This window comes from Acomys minous (assembly GCF_964271855.1).
Source record: "Acomys minous genome assembly, chromosome: 7".
NCBI classification, from domain to species: domain Eukaryota; kingdom Metazoa; phylum Chordata; class Mammalia; order Rodentia; family Muridae; genus Acomys; species Acomys minous.
The window spans coordinates 57,961,849-57,978,846 of NC_140488.1; the positions used below are offsets into that span (position 1 = coordinate 57,961,849).

The 16,998-nt window shown below is 35.6% G+C and overlaps 1 protein-coding gene across 1 annotated transcript in view; it reads left to right on the forward strand.

Annotated features, from left to right (window-relative positions):
• Positions 1 to 16,335, forward strand: part of LOC311601189 (uncharacterized protein) — a gene marked incomplete at its 5' end in the record, with an annotated part of 168,492 nt that extends 152,157 nt beyond the window's left edge. The window contains 2 exons of the mRNA XM_084788600.1: positions 1,918 to 1,973; positions 15,495 to 16,335. Coding sequence (XP_084644726.1) covers positions 1,918 to 1,973; positions 15,495 to 15,546 — 108 coding nt within the window. The 3' untranslated portion in view covers positions 15,547 to 16,335. The remainder of the gene's footprint in view (positions 1 to 1,917; positions 1,974 to 15,494) is intronic.
• Between the last annotated feature and the right edge of the window lie 663 nt (positions 16,336 to 16,998).

Sequence of the window (16,998 nt, forward strand, 5' to 3'; positions counted from 1 at the left end):
TGTTCTTTTTGATGTTTGTTAGACAGCTTACAAATGGTTTGTTGCTCAAAGATTTTTTTAGAAAGGAATTTCTCTTACCTTGTTTTTGTATATTTTTCTCCATACTTAAGTAGGTCTCTTAATCTCTCATGAAAGTATTTGGACTAATAGCCACTAACTCATTACAATATTATCCTACTAATTTTACTAAATATTACCAATTTTTAAAAAGTTAAAAAGAAAAGTGTTCTAGATTACATAATTATCATATGTAAATTTATCAGGTAGATTTTTTTATATTTAAAATTGTGCATATGTGTTTTACTTATACACATGTATGTGCATCCTGTAGAAGTCAGAAAAGTATACCAAGTACTCTATACTTGAAATTATAGATAGTTGTAAGTTACCCTTGTGGGTTCTGGTAATTGAATCTGGGTCCTCCTATAGAGCAACATGTCCTCTTAACTTTAGGCATGAAACTGGTCAGTCACTTATTAAGTACTCTATTCCCACCCTAATTGCCTTAATGATAAACTCAAAAGTCTTATCCTAGTATGTAAATTGGTAAGTTTAAAATCATTTATTGGATACTGTATTCCAACTCTAATTGCCTTAATGATAAACTTAAAAGTCTTTGCCTAGATGCAAAATCTTTCAAGACATTTATGAAATTGAGTACAGTATTAAGTCTAATAAGGTGTACCTATTCTCTTCATACTCTAGCTATTGTCCGTCAATCTAGAATTAGTCCTCCTTGCACTGTCAAACTTGCACACTCGTAATTCTGAAGTACTCTGTATTTCTAAGAAATTTCTATTTTCCTTGTTTATTTGAAGATATGAAATATTTTTCTGGCGTTTTTCCTTTTCTTGACTGCCACTTGCCATGGTAACATAACAGCACATAATATTAATGTTCAACAGAAGTGTTATCATCCCCAGAAAATCTTTACTATCACTAGCTGCTTCAAATAATTCTAGAGGACAGCATGTAATTATTATATATTTGGATGGTTATTTGTAGTAAGAGAATTACCTGCTGTATAGTTCTAAACAATAAGAACAAAAAACATTATCCATAATTTTATTGCTTACATGATCCTAATTATATTGACAAAATGAGAAAATACATACAAATTTTGGAATAGACTAGGTTTAGGCGATGGCTTATATAGTAATTATAATTTTATACTTTAAAAATTTGTCAAAGTTTAGATATTGCTCATGTTTTGCATATACCAAAAAGATATACATATTAAAAGCTTTTATTACTTCAATCAGCAGAATATTTAGGAATCATCTATGTATGTCCATCAATACTTATATAGGTCTTGACAGAAAATAGGAACAAAAATGTAAGTAATCAATTGGTTTGCTTTGGGAAATTCTGTAAGTAAGGGTGATTATGATTTATGGTTGACATAAACACTTGTAATGAAAATTAACATTTAATAACCTCATCTGTGTGTTATTAAATTTAGCTTTGAATATTGAGACAAGAAGTGGATCAGAAAAGAACAATTTTTATTGTGGTAGGTTGTTTTGAGACTATGCCAACTATGCACTGTTCCATAGTTCCAAATACAGAAGGATCTATTATGTTAAATCATGTTGTGTTAGCTTAGGTTAATTAGTTTTGTGGACTAGTGCAATGAACTGGTTACTAATGATGGTTTGCTCTAAAAAATAGATGACTGTCAAATTACAGAATCAGGACAGTTAAGTAGAACCCACTTTAATTATATATAACCTATTGCTTTTATTGTTTACAAAGGGTGTTATTGATCACTTGAATTTAGTTTTATATCATATCTAGAAGGCTGTCATTGACATCCATTTCACACTATTAAAACTGACTCTCATTAGCTGTGTTTTGATTCATTTCTAAATTCCATATCCATTTTATTGTTTTAAATAAAATTTTTGCTCTCACCAGGAACTATATTCTCACTGTGAAATACTGAAGCAATTCAAATACCTACACAATGAAAGGTGAGTTTTTTCTCACAGTGCACCTAACTTCCTTTACCTAGTGAATGTTTTCTTCTAAAAGGTAGCCATCACTAATTTTGATGTGTTTTTCCAAAAAACTGCATATGTAATTATATACATACATAAATGCAAATGCTCATGTGCTTTCACATATATCTATTTAATTATGGAAATATATGTTTGTATGTATATGTAAATATGCATATAACATACACAAAACATATAAAAGTGTGAGATAAATGGGCAGTATCTTGTATACAGCATTCTATAATTTAATTTTTCATTGAAAAACTTTTAACTACAGCAGTATGAACAGAACTATCTCTTTGTTTCTATTACATTTCACTTAATAATATCAAGGTACCACATTTCACTAACCACTCTCTTTTTGAGTGATAGGAATATTTCATATACATTTATTGTTATTTATGTGCATGGATGTTTTGCCGACATACATGCAAGAAGCCTTAGAGAACAGATGAGGGCATCAGACTCTCTAAAACTGGAGTCACAGATACTTGGTCATTATGTGGGCACTAAGAATCCAACCAAAGTTCTCAAAAAAAAAGCAACAAGTGCTCTTAAATGCTGAAACATCTATACAGAACCTTGAGTAACAGATTTTAATTCTGACTTGAATTATTTGTTAGTATTTTCCTACATTGAATCCTGTGGAAATTAACCTTATAAATGTTTCTTTGGGTTCAAGTTCAAATGTTTCTTTATAACAATTTAAAACAGTACTATTGCTAGGTTCACTTTTATCTTTAAAACATACAGCCAAAATGTCCTTCAAAATCACATCTCACCTAATAATTTATTGATGTATCCATTTCATTTTTCATTCTTTTTTTTAACTATAATTTTTCACATGCCATCCTGGTTGTAATCCCCTCACTCACATCTTCCTGTTCCCACCCTCCCTCCCTTTTTCACCCTATTCCCCTCCCATAGACCTCTGACAGGTGGGGTCTTCCTCCTCCATCATATGACTAGAGCCTATCAGGTCTCATCTGGATAGCCTGCATTCCCTTGCTCTGTGTTCCCACATGGCCTCTCCACCAAAGGGAAATGGTCAAATGCAGGTATCAGAGTTTATGTCAGAGACATTCCCTACACCCCCTACACTTCCTCATGTGAAGAATGAGCTGTCCAACAGACATATCTTAGCAGGGTGTCTAGGTTCTCTGCCTGTAATGTCCTTGGTTGGTTCATCAGTTTGTGCAGGTCCCCCTGGGTGCAGATCCACTGGATTTCATGGTTTCCCTGTGGAGCTCCTGACCCCATTTTTCCTTCCACCCCTACCCCCACTCTTCCATACAACTCTCAGCTCTTCACCCAGCATCAGGCTGCAAGTCCCAGTATCTATCCCAATCCCCTGCTGGGTGGGATCTCTCAGAGGACATCTACGTTGGGCTAATATCCACTTATACCATGCATATCTTTCTGGGTCTGGGTTACCTCACTCAGGATGATTGTCTCTATTTCCATCCATTTGCCTGAAATTTTCAAGATTTTGTTGTTTTTGATAGCTGAATAGTATTCCATTGTGTAAATCTGCCATAGTTTCTTTATCCATTCTTTGGTTGAGGGAAATCTAGTTTGTTTCCAGACTTTGGCTATTATGAATAAAGCTGCTATGAACACATTTGGGCAAATGTCCTTGTATGTTGTAGAGTCTTTTGGGTATATGCTAAGGAGTGGTATAGCTGTGTCTTTAGGTAGCACTATTCCCAATTTTCTGAGAAAGAGCCAGATTGATTTCCAAAGTGGTTGTACAAGTTTTTACTCCCATCAGCAATGGAGGTGTGTTTCTCTTTCTTCACATCCTAGTCACATGTGCTATTACATGAGTTTTTGATGTTAGCCATTCTAATAGGTGTCAGATGGAATAAGAGTTATTTTGATGTGCATTTCCCTGAAGACTAAGGACACTGAGCATTTATTTAAGGTTTTCTCACTTATTTGTTATACCTCTGTTGAGTATTCTCTATTTAGGTCTGTACCCCATTTTTTATTTGAGATATTTTGTTTGTTTGTGTTTAATTTCTTGAGTCCTTTATATGTTTTAGATATGAGCTCTTTGTTGAATGTAGGTTTGGTGAAGATATTTTCCCAGTCCAGACTGTCCTTTTGTTCTTTTGACAGTGTCTTTTGCCTTAGAGAAATTTTCAGTTTCATGAGGTCTCATTTATTATTTATTTATTATTTTTATTTATTTATTTATTTATTATTTATTATTATTTATTATTTATTATTATTTATTATTTATTGATCTTGCAGACTGTGTGTGCTATTGGTGATCTCTTTAGGACGTTGTCTCCTGTGCCAATGAGATCAAGGTTCTTCCGCACTATTTCTTCTAACAGATTTAGTGTGTCTCATTTTATGTTGAAGTCTTTAATCCACTTAGAATTTAGTTTTGTTCAGGGTTATAAATATGAATTTATTTACATTTTTGACATGTAGACATTCAGATAGACCAGTATCATCATTTGTTGAAGATGCTATCTCTTTTCCATTATATGAATTTGGCTGCTTTGTCAAAAATCAAGTGGCCATAGATGTGTAGGTTTATTTTTGGGTCTTCTATTAAATTCCGTTGATCAATCAGGCTATTTCTGTGCAGAAAAATGCTGTTTTTATTACTGTTGCTCTATAATATAGCTTAAGATCTTCGATAGAGATTCCTCTGGAAGATCTTTTATTGTACAGGATTGTTTTAGCTATTCTGGGTTTTTTGTTTTTCCATATGAAGTTGAGAATTGATATATCAATGGCTGTAAAGAATTGTGTAGGAATTTTGATGTGAATTACACTGAATCTGTAGATTGCTATTGGCAAGATGGCCATTTTACTATGTTGATTCTCCTGATCCACAAGCATGGGAGATCTTTCCATCTTTTAATATCTTCTTAAGTTTCTTTCTTCAGAGACGTGAAGATTTTTTCATATAAGTCTTTCGCTTGCTTGGTTAGAGTTACCAAGATACATTATACTATTTATGGCTAATGTGAAGGTTGTAGTTTTACTAATTTCTTTCTCAGCCAGTTTTTCCTTTGTATACAGGAGGAATACTGATTTTTTTGAGTTGATATTGTACCTAGCCACTTTGCTGAAGGTGTTTATCAGTTGTAGGATTTCCTTGGAAGAATTTTTGAGGTCACATGTATACTATCATATCATCTGTGAATAACGATAATTTGACTTCTTATTTTCCAATTTTTATCCCCTTAATCTCCTTTAGCTGTCATATTTGTCTAGCTAGGACTTCAAATATTATATTGAGGAGATATGGAGAGAATGAGCAGCCTTGTTTTCCCCCCTGATTTCAGTAGAACTTACTTAATTTTCTCTTCTTTTAGTTTCCTGTTGGAGATAGGCTTGTTAGAAGCCCAAGACGCTGGGGTTTTTTGCAGCCTACAGTTCTCTGTGACCTCTGGAGGTCAGAAGCTGGGCACTCACCAGGCTTGGGGAGGCTAATCCTCAGAGTGCCTGTCCATGCCTGCAGGGACCCAAGGACATTTCTCTGTATTTGCCAGGTGGCCCAAGGCTGGACGCACCTATGCACCATAGATTGCACCCCTCTCACCTAGCGATCAACAGCACTGGTGTGTTCCCGTTCTCAGTTTGTTCCTTTGGTTGCTGTGCAATCACTGCTCTCCTTGTAATCAAACAAGGTGTGTGTTCTATTCCACCATCTTGGATCTCCTTGAAATATACATTTATTTATACTCTAACAAACCATGGAAATTTTTCTGGATGGGGATAGTTTGTTTTCTTTATGAATACTTTGTAGGCACTTACTTCATGTTTAAGGTGATTAAAATTTGAATTAACTGCTATGTGTATAAAAAAACATAAAATTTCCCAGAGTGTCACATGTCTTTTCTTTCCATATCTGCACTTTATAAGCTATTCTCATTGTGCTTTCGGATTTCAAACCAGAACACAGAGTAATCCTTTGCTTTGTTCCTGTATAGTTATGGCTGTGGTACTGCTTTTGTCATTAAGCTCCTGTGTATTCTCTGTGGGTCCTAATTTTCTAGACCTTAGGTTTTGTGTTAGTCATTAATTTAGTAAAAGTTTTTTACTCTCCTGGACTGGAGATGTTGTTCAGTGACAGAGCACTTATCTAGTATATGCATGACCAGGACTTTGAGTCTCAGTGACATACTGTTGCATCAACTTTCTACATTAGAGGGAAAGTCATTATAATAAATGATGTTCTAAAGAAAGGTGGAGGAATTACATCCTGCAGGGAAACTTGTTAAGAACCAGAATGTTGTGCATTATTGTTGTCCTAGCATGTCTTGCAGGCAGAAGTGGCCAATCAATGTCTTATTTAACTTGGTAAAACACTGTGTTTTGTTTCATGTTTCATGCTCCTATAACTGTAGAAGTTAAACATCTTCAAGTGTCTCCGGGAACAATTAATCTCCTTTATTGTCTTTGGGACTTCCCCAAAACTCTGCCTAAAGTCAGTAGCTTTAAGTTCATTAATCCAACATGTCCATTGCTACTAATGTGAAATTTATGATTTTGAATTATTTTACATATTATATTCTCAGTGTCTCTGCCTATTTGTCTCTTCCTGAATGTATTTTTTATTTTCAATACATGCCCTTAACACAATAACTAGTGTTCTTACAAGTTTTCTGTCCTTTGTAGCAAATGTGTTATATCAGAACATGGGCAGATTTCTATGCAGACTCTTCACACCATTTCTTAAGTTAGACTATTCTTTGGTGTATGTGTGTGTGTGTGTGTGTGTGTGTGTGTGTGTGTGTGTGTGTGTGTGCACACGTGTGTGTGTGAAAATTTGATGTGCTGCATACATAGTGTAATAGAAATTGAGTCTAGTAACCTTTTAGTGAATATTTCAATGTTAGCTAATTTTTGTGTTTTGTTTCATATTTTGTTTCTATAGCTATAGAGACTGAACAACTTCAAATGTCTCTAGTAATGTTCTCTGTCCTTTATTATGTTTGGACTTCCCCTGAACTCTGCCTAAGTCAGCATCTTTAAGTTCTTAAACCCTCGGTGTCCACTGCTACTGATGTGAGCTCTGTAGTCAGGTAGTAATATATGGAGAAATTTTCTTTATTTAACTTTATGTATCTTTTATTATATCATTAAAACACTATCATTTTTAAAGATGAATCTTTTCATACTGTCTGAGATTTATTTTCTTGTTTAAATTTAACATTTACCATTTCAGAGCTACCTCAGGATTTTGATGATACTATATTTTATTTTTGCGGTTCTTCATATTTGGTTTTTAGATTCTGTGTTTTGTGTGTGTGTGTGTGTGTGCATGTGTGTGTGTGTGCATGTGTGTGTATGTGTGTGTGTGCATACACATGTACTTGTGCATATGTATCTAGAGATCTGTGAATAGAAAATATCTATATATCTGAAAAGCTGTAAACATGAATTTATGAATTTGACTCATAGGTTCAGAAATGAGGTATTTAGAAATGTGACACTATCAATAACTTAAAAGTCCCTTATATTATAGTCACACTTACTTTCATGAAATAACCATTACCATAAATACTGATTGTTATTTTCTTTTTTCTTTCTTTTGTCTTTTGATATACTTTAATTGTTGTTAATATTAGTGGTGGATGTGGTATGTGTTTATATGATTGTGAACAAATATTCATGCATGGGAACATGTTTCTGGAGGACAAATGTTGAGGTTAGGTGTTTTCTTCCAATATTTTCCTCCTTATATTTTGAGATACAGTCTCTCAATGAACTTGGTGTTTTCCATTTAAGCTATACTGGTAAGCCAGTAAACCCCAGGGCCCAACTTGTATCCACTACCAACACTGGGAATACTGGTATTCTCTGCCATTCTTGATTTTTACAGAAGGAGATTTTTATATAAAGAGTTGAAGAATTTCAAGTTCTAAATCTATTATGTAGGTCAGAAGCTAGAGATCCAATTTGTTCTGACTACAAAATGTGCAGGGGTGAAGACAGAGAAGAAATTGAGGGAATGGCCCATTGGGGCAGCTTACAACCTATGCCCTGAGAGGAAGCCCAACTCCTGGTACCGTTAATGATATTCTGCTATAGTTGCAGACAGAAGCCTAACAAAACTGTCATCAGAGAGGCTTCACCTAAAAACTGATAGAAACAAATGCAGAGACCCAGAACCAAATGATTGGTGGATCATGGGGAGCTTTGTGGAACAGTGGAAGTAAGGATTGAAGGTACTGGAGAGGTCAAAGACACCACAAGAAAACCTATAGAATCAACTAAGCTGGGCTTATGCATGGGACTCATGGAGACTGAACTACTAACCAGGGAGTGTACACAGGATAGACCTAGGATCTCTGCATATATATGAGTGGTATGCATCTGAGACTTCATGTGAGAATCTTCACAGAGGAACCAGAGGCTTTCTCTGATTTTGCTACCTGCATATAGATTCCTTTCCCTTAACTTGGCTGCCAAGATTAGCCTCAATAAGAGAAGATGCACCTAGTCATTCTGCAACTTGATACACATGGCCGCATATCCATGGGAGGCTTCCTATTTTCTGAGGAGAAAGAGGTACGGGGGAATGGGGAAGGGAAGAGGAGTGGGAAGCACTGTGAGACGAGGAGGAAATGGAAGCATTTATGTAGCTATAAAATAAATAAATAAATAAATAAATAAATAATAAATTCAGTTGAAATTTGGCCCATTAGGAAACTCAGATTCTATTTCATCTATACTTCTGAACATCATACATACAAAATTAATGTGTGGTCAGTACCACTTGTATGAAAGAGTCTGTAAGGGAGGTTTTGTTCCATGAACAGACCTGTTCCTGAGGGCAAGAAGCTGTACTCATCTTCTGACTATACAACTACACTGTTGACTTGCATTTTAACAAGTCTTTCCTTCCATATAATATCTTTGCAATTTATTTCTGTATGGATATTTGTGCTAGATTTTGTTCCTAACCATGTACCTCATTATCTTCTACTTATTACACTAGGAAAGGATTTGGCTCTGAATAAGTTCTGAAGATTATGGTGTGAATTGGTCTTTCTGGGTCAGTCATTTAACTTTAAAAATATGTGTGTGATTGTTTACCTGCATTTATGTATATCTGGTGCTCATGGACGTTAGGAGAGTGTGTGAGGTCTGTTGTAACTGAACTCACAGATATTTTTGAAGAGAATATGGTTCCTGAGAACCAAACCAAGGTCCTCCTGAAAGAACAAGTGCTCTTAACTGGTGAGACAGCGGTTCTTGCAAATTTCCTAATGAAAACTTGACCCAAATAAAAGAAATTATATGCTATATAAATTTTAGAGGATTTTGTAGTGTTTTAAAAAGTATTTCATTATTTATAACTTATTGTAATGACAGAAATAGTAGATTCATTGGACAAATTTCACATTTAGGAATGTGCTATATCTCTTAATCTTTTCTGCATGTTTTTTCATTTGTTGGAAATATATTATCTTTGAGACAGAATATCTGGCTCAGCAGTTAGAGTTCTAATTGTTCTTGCCGATGACTGGGTTTTAGTTTTCAGCACTCAAATAGCAGCTAACAACTATCTATATCACCAGCTCCAGAGGCCCTGATGCCCTTTTGGCTTCCAGTTACACTGCATACATGTAGCACAAATGCATAACCATTGATAAGGAATTTACACATATAATATAAAAATCAAGTTTAGAAAATATAGAGAATAGAGCCACTGGAAACTACCAATATAGTTCTAGAGCTGGCTGTCTTTAGGGACTACCAGTAGCAGTGAGATCTGTTCCATGGCCTCCATTTGTCAGCACCAGGGAGCTTGCTCTGCCTGATGTCTCAGAAATAGCAACCGTTGGAGACTATGAGCACAGGACCTGGGTCTGTTCCAAGTCCTTCAAGTGCCAGGTCCTAGGCCCCAGTTCTGCCTGAAATAGGAGAGGCAACAGCCATCATGGACTACCTGCAATGGTGAAGTCTGTTCTGTGACATCCATGCACCAGTTCCTGGGGCCCAGCTCTGTCTGCAGTCTCAGAGGCAGCAGCAATAAGCAACTACCAAAGGAAACAGCCATCAGGGACCACCAGGGACCTCCTAGCTTGCCAAAACCAAGGACAACAAGATGGCTAGAAGACAGCATATGAACACACTCAACAAAACCCAGGGCAATATAACACCATCAAAATGGAACTATCCTATTATAAGCCCTATATATCATAACACACCTGAAATACAGAAAAATGACTTTAAATCTAATCTAATTAAGATTATAAAGACCTTTAAAGAGGAAATTAGTAAACTCCTCAAAGAAATACAGGAAAACACAATCAAACAGGTGAAGTAAATGCATAAATCCCTCACAGAAATACAGGAAAATAAAATCAAGCAAGTAAAGAAAGTGAAAAGATCTCTTAAATAAATACAAGAAACCAAGAGAAGAAAATGAACAAAACTGTTCAAGACCTGAAAAAGGAAGTAGAACCAAAAGAAAGCACAAACTGGGGCAATACTAGAAATGAAAACCTAGCAAAGAGACCAGGAACTACAGACAGTGGCATCACCAAAACACTACAAGAGATGGAAGAGAGAACCTCATATATATACTGTACAATAGAAGAAATGGATATATTGGTCAAATGAAATGCTAAATCTAAAATGTTTCTAACACAAAACACAAAGGAAATTTGGTAAATCATAAGAAGACAACATATATGATTACTAGTAGGAGGAGAATTAATTCCAACTCCAATGACCAGAAAATATCTTTAACAAAATCATAGAAAAAGTCTCCCTAACCTAAAGAGATGTCTATAAACTAACAATAAGCCTACAGAATACCAAAGAGATTGGACAATAAAGAAAATTTTTCTGCCATGCAATAATGGAAACACTAAATATACAGAACAAAGAAAAAGAAACTAAAGCCTCAATGGAAAAGGACCAAGTAACATATAAAAGCAGACCTATTTGAATTACATAAGACTTCTGAGCAGTGATTGGACAGAGACTGGACAGATATCTTGCAGATTTAAGAGCCCACACATGCCAGCCCACACTACCATATTCAGCAAAACTTTCAATCACCATAGATGGAGAAAACAAGATATTCTATGACAAAAACAAATCTAAACAATATCTCTTCACTAACCCATCACTACAGAGTATACTAGAAGGAAAAATCTAGCACAACAATGGGAATTACACTCAAGAAAACTCAGGCAATAAATAATTTCACACCAGCAAAAACAAATGAAGGGAAGCACACATACATTACAATCTCCAATATCAAAATTACAGGAATCAGCAATCGTTGGTTATTAATATTTCTGAAAATCATTGGACCCAATTCATCAAAAAAAGACACAGGTTAACAGAGTAGATATGAAATAAGGATCCATCATTCTGTTACGTACAATAAAAATACCTCAGCAACAAAGTTATACATTACACCAGAGTAAAGGGCTAGAAAAAAGTTTTCCAAGGAAACAGACCAAAGAAATGAGCAGTAGTACCTATTCTAATATCTAGTAAAATAGACTTTCAAGCAAAAGCAATTGAAAGAGATAGATAATGATACTACATACTCATCAAAGGAAAAATCCATCAAGATGATGTTTAGATCTCAATTCTAAACACCCATGCCCCAAATGCAAGGGCACCCACATTTATAAAAGAAACATTATTAAAGCTTAAATCACACATTGAAACCAATGCATTAATACTAGGAGACTTAAACTCCTGACTCTTAACAATAGATAGGTCAATGAGACAGAAACTAAACAGAGAAATAATGGAAACAGTTGATGTTCTGAATCAAATGGCCTTAAGAAATATCTACAGTCGATTTCATCCAAACACAAAAAGTATACTTTCTTCTCAGCACCACAGGGAACCTTCTCAAAAATTGACCATATACTTGGTCACAAAGCTAACCTCTACAGATACAAAAAGATGAAAATACCCTTTTTTTTTTATTTTATTTTATTCTTGTTACATCTCAATGGTTATCCCCTCCCTTGTATCATCCCGTTCTTCCCTCCCTCCCATTTTCCCCTTACTCCCCTCCCCTATGACTGTTCCTGAGGGGGATTACCTCCCCCTCTATATGTTCATAGGGTATCAAGTCTCCTCTTGGTAACCTGCTGTCCTTCCTCTGAGTGCCATCAGGTCTCCCCCTCCAGGGGACATGGTCAAAGGTGAGGCACCAGAGTATGTGAGAAAGTCATATCCCACTCTCCACTCTACTGTGGAGAGTGTTCCGTCCATTGGCTAGATCTGGGTAGGGGTTTAAGGTTTACCGCCTGTATTGTCCTTGGCTGGTGCCTTAGTTTGAGCGGGACCCCTATGCCCAAATCTGCCTATCATAATGTTCTACTTGTAGGCTTCTAGGACCCTCTGGGTCCTTCTACTTTGCCTTTCTCCCATGATTCTCTCATCTAGAATCCCACTAGAATGTCCTCTCCTCTGTCTCAGTTTCCTGGTAAGTGAAGGCTTTCGTGGGACATGCCCCTTGGGCTAATATGCAACTTAAGAAATTAAATACCACCAAACCAAATAACCCAATCGAGAAATGGGGCATGGAACTAAACAGAGAATTCTCAACAGAGGAATATCAAATGGCTGAGAAACACTTAAAGAAATGCTCAACCTCCTTAGTCATCAGGGAAATGCAAATCAAAACAACTCTGAGATTCCATCTTACACCCATCAGAATGGCTAAGATCAAAAATTCAGGCAACACCACGTGCTGGCGAGGATGTGGGGAGAGAGGAACACTCCTTCATTGCTGGTGGGAATGCAAACTAGTACAACCACTTTGGAAATCTATCTGGTGCTATCTCAGAAAAATGGGAATAGGGCTTCCTCAAGACCCAGCTATTCCACTCCTTGGAATATATCCAGAAGATGCTCCAGCACACAACAAGAAAATTTGCTCAACCATGTTCATAGCAGCCTTATTCATAATAGCCAGAACATGGAAACAGCCGAAGTGTCCCTCAATAGAAGAATGGATAAAGAAACTGTGGTACATATACACTATGGAATACTATTCAGCTATTAAAAACAAGGACTTCCCGAAATTTGTGGATAAATGGATTGAGCTAGAAATGATCATAATGAGTGACTTAACCCAGAAGCAGAAAGACTCAAATGGCATATACTCACTTATATCTGCATATTAGCCCGAAAATACCCTTTTAAATTGTCATACCACCATGGATTAAAACTAGAACTCAAAAACAATACAAACAACAAAAATCTCCTACAGTTCATTAAAACTGAAAAACTCCCTACTCAATGACCACTGTTTTGCTGTTAATTCAAGGTATGGCCTAATAAGTTTTATTATTAGGCTTATAATTATTATGGCTGTAATACCTAACCTGTCATCATAATCACAAAGACACAGACACCTATTGTATTTTAGAGTAAACTTTATTTTGTCTGGGGCTGGGCAGGTATTAATCCACTAACTACCTTTCAATATCTCTCAAACTCCATCCCATGCCATCTGCTTCTAATAATTTCTATTGGGGTACCTTCCATACATTATCCCAAAATACTTGCTAAGATTGTTCCTATGGATCATGTCTTTCCTGTGGAACTTTAAGAGTCCCTCCTCTGGCCCCTGGTGAATGTTGGAGGTTGGTCTGATGCTATGTATTTTGATGCTAATTACTAGCTGACAAGATCTAGTTGCTGTCCTGAACCTTGCCTCACTGATTGACTGAATAAAATACCTAGACCTGGGCAAGGCAGAAGGAAGGGGCAGAGCAAAGTTTCCAGAGTTTTGAGTAGAGGGAACCTTGGGAAGGAGAGTTAGACTGGGTGGAGGAGGAAGAAGGAGAAGAATTTTCACACATAGGAAAGCCATGTAGACCAAGAGGAGGAACTCTGAGGTCTCATATGAAAGAAATGACCCATATGAACAACCTTAACAATTATTTTGATATTATGGATGGGAGGTAAATCAAATAGAAATTATTAAAAGCAAATGGCATGGGATTGAGGATAGGGTGTAAATGAAGATAGCTTAGGAAGTAATATCTGCCCCGCCTCAAGTGAAATCTAAAATAGATCAGGTATTAGTGTCTTTATTGATTGTATATGTGGGTTAGATAATACTGCCATAATAATTATAAGCCTAATCATAAACATTTATTAGGTCATACCATTAAACTAACAGCAACATAATGATGCCCAACATGGGGCTTGAATCTAAATTTACAAACTGAGAGATCCTGGATAAAAGGTGGTTTCTTAGCCAAAGAACTCAAGCTTAAAAACTACTGAGGGCAGGCTGCAGACAAGCGGAGCCAACTTAGCAGAGCCTCTGGCTTGTCCTTCTGACACCTGCCCCAGAGACATAAGCCACTATTAAGACAGAGGAGAAGAAGAATTCCTTAGAATGATCGTTTCTCCCCAAATCTTTTGTGGTTGCACACATACTAATTTAGTGCATGTGCTGTCTGCTACAAATCTTGCAAACTCAGCTACTGCCTACAAAACCACCAAAGAGGTAGAATCTCTGATGATCTGGAGAAAACTATCCAGATCAGCTCACACAATGATATCTGGGAAAACTTCCAGGAAACAGCCTAGTTTGGGTCCACATGTGAAATAAAACTTAAGGAACTCAGAGTGACACAAAATAAATAATTAATTCACATTCTGAGTACCCTAACAGTGTTCAAGTGTGGAACTTACACGGAAGCTGAAAGGTAATTTAATCTGCATTAAATAAATAGCACACAATAAATAATGCTCAGAAAATCCTACAATTCACAGAAACTATTAGGAACTCTAACACAAATTAATTAATTTATGTCTTTAATCCCACCACTCTTGAAAAGACAGAGACAGAGCTGCACAGGAAAACCCTGTCCTCACAAAATAATTATTATATCTCTATGAAATATGTATTTTAAAGTTTTTACAAACTTATTCTAATTTATCAACATAAGGATGTCTTTTTATTCAATGATAATATTATTCATCCCCATTGGGAAAAATCAAAATATAACAGACCTGAATAATAATTGAACTGCTAAACTGGATCATTCTATACTGACAATAATTTCAAACTGAAAGGCAAAGACTATATTATGTTGGAAGGCAAGTCTTATTTTTATGTTAACAAGAAAAGGAAAAGAGCTTTGCACTCCACCCAGAATAAGGATCAGATATGACAAGGTAAGACCTCCTGAATATCCTGGCTATAAACACAAGAAGAAAGTAATCAAGAAAATCAACAGGACAGATAACATAATCACTGAACCCTCCACATAGGAACATCTATAAGACTGACTAAGACATGAAAATATTTTCAGCCAGAACTTCAATAAATCCTTGGCTTCAATATCCTCAAAATTTATTTTGCCATTCATTTAAATGACATAGATAACTTAAAGTTTGTTTACAATCCAAACTGACTTAAGGAAAGATGCCCTTTCTTCTGCTCATACAAAGAACAAAAAAAACATCCTTAATTGATCTTAACATCTTGAACATCTCCTTCTTTTGTAATTATAGAACCGCACAATGCTTGGGAGAAGTTATATGTTTTCAGAACAAAAGAACCTGACAGTGATGATACTGGATCAGACCTGACTGGACACAACTATTCCAGCATTTTGCATCTTCCAAGCTCAACTGATGTTCCTCATCAGAGACTGCACTGATGAGAGCTTTGAAGAAAGTTACTGATCTCAATTGGTCCAAGATTTCAGATTGTTCCAAACAGGGCTTCTATTGAACCTGAAATTTCTCAACATTTAGATACTGGATGTTATCATTATTGTTAGCTAGCTTAACCATTTTTCCTATTTTATTTGGGCCCCCCAAAAGGCATTCTTCATCCCCAAATCAGCTAGAAAGAGCCTTGAGAATGACCTCTATTTCCCTTCTATTTGCCTATTCTTGCATAAACTATGATATATGAAACATTTGTATGTGTGTCCTCAATGACACTGAATATAAAGTGAAAATGAAAGTGGCTGGTAATGCTGTGTATGTATTAACAATATTTTGGAAAGAAATATGTCATTGTCATGTTGATGTCTATGTGCAATGTAAACAGGAGCCTATTTGTTTTGAATATTTAAACACTATGAGCCCAATTTAACCCTATTTATTTAGCTTATTTTATTCAGACAAGATACCTGAAAGTTTCTACTTTATTTGGGAACTAAACAACTATAAGTAATTGTTTTAAAATAAGAATACCAAATTATAATGTAAAAAAAAAATGAATAAAATTCTGTATTATTGTGAAGGTAAATTGAAAATAAGGGATACTATTTGTTCTTCAAAAAGATGACATCAAATATATTATTATTGTTTTTTGTACATGACAATATCTTTCTTAATACACTAATGTTGTGTACTTCACAGTAATATTGTCTGCCTTATATTAAATATCATTCAGTAGCAATAATTTGAATTGTAATTTGCAGATAATTGTCTCTTGAACAAAGTTTGGTCAGCGTGTAAATTAAGGCTCTCTTGCTTTGAATCCTGTCTTTATGACATCCTATGTATCTGACAGCTGAGAAGCAAATTACAGTCTTCGATTCATTATTTAATATAGGAGAGTTAAATCTGTCTAATATAATTGTGAAAATGGAATGAATTGTTCCATGAAAGATTTCTGACATGGTACTTAGGATTCAGTAAGTTCTGATTTACTATTTTCAGGAAATGAAAGATGGAGGAAATACATTTTGCCTATTTTTATTGGAACTACTGTTAAATTCTATGGCGGTGAGAGGTTTATTTGTTTCATTTTCTTTTCTTCCCTCACTACCTGTCCATCCCCCTCTCCTTTCTCTCTCTTCCTTTCTCTCTTTTTTTTCTTTTTGTTTGATACAGGTTTCACTATGTAGCCATGGCTTGCCTGGAACTTGTTCTATAGACCATACTGTCCCCATAGTCACTTAGATCTGTTTATCTCTATCTCCAAATCAGGGATTAAAGTGGGCACTACACTTTAATTGTGAGTGATCAGTTTTAAATTTTTAATTCTAATTAAAATGTT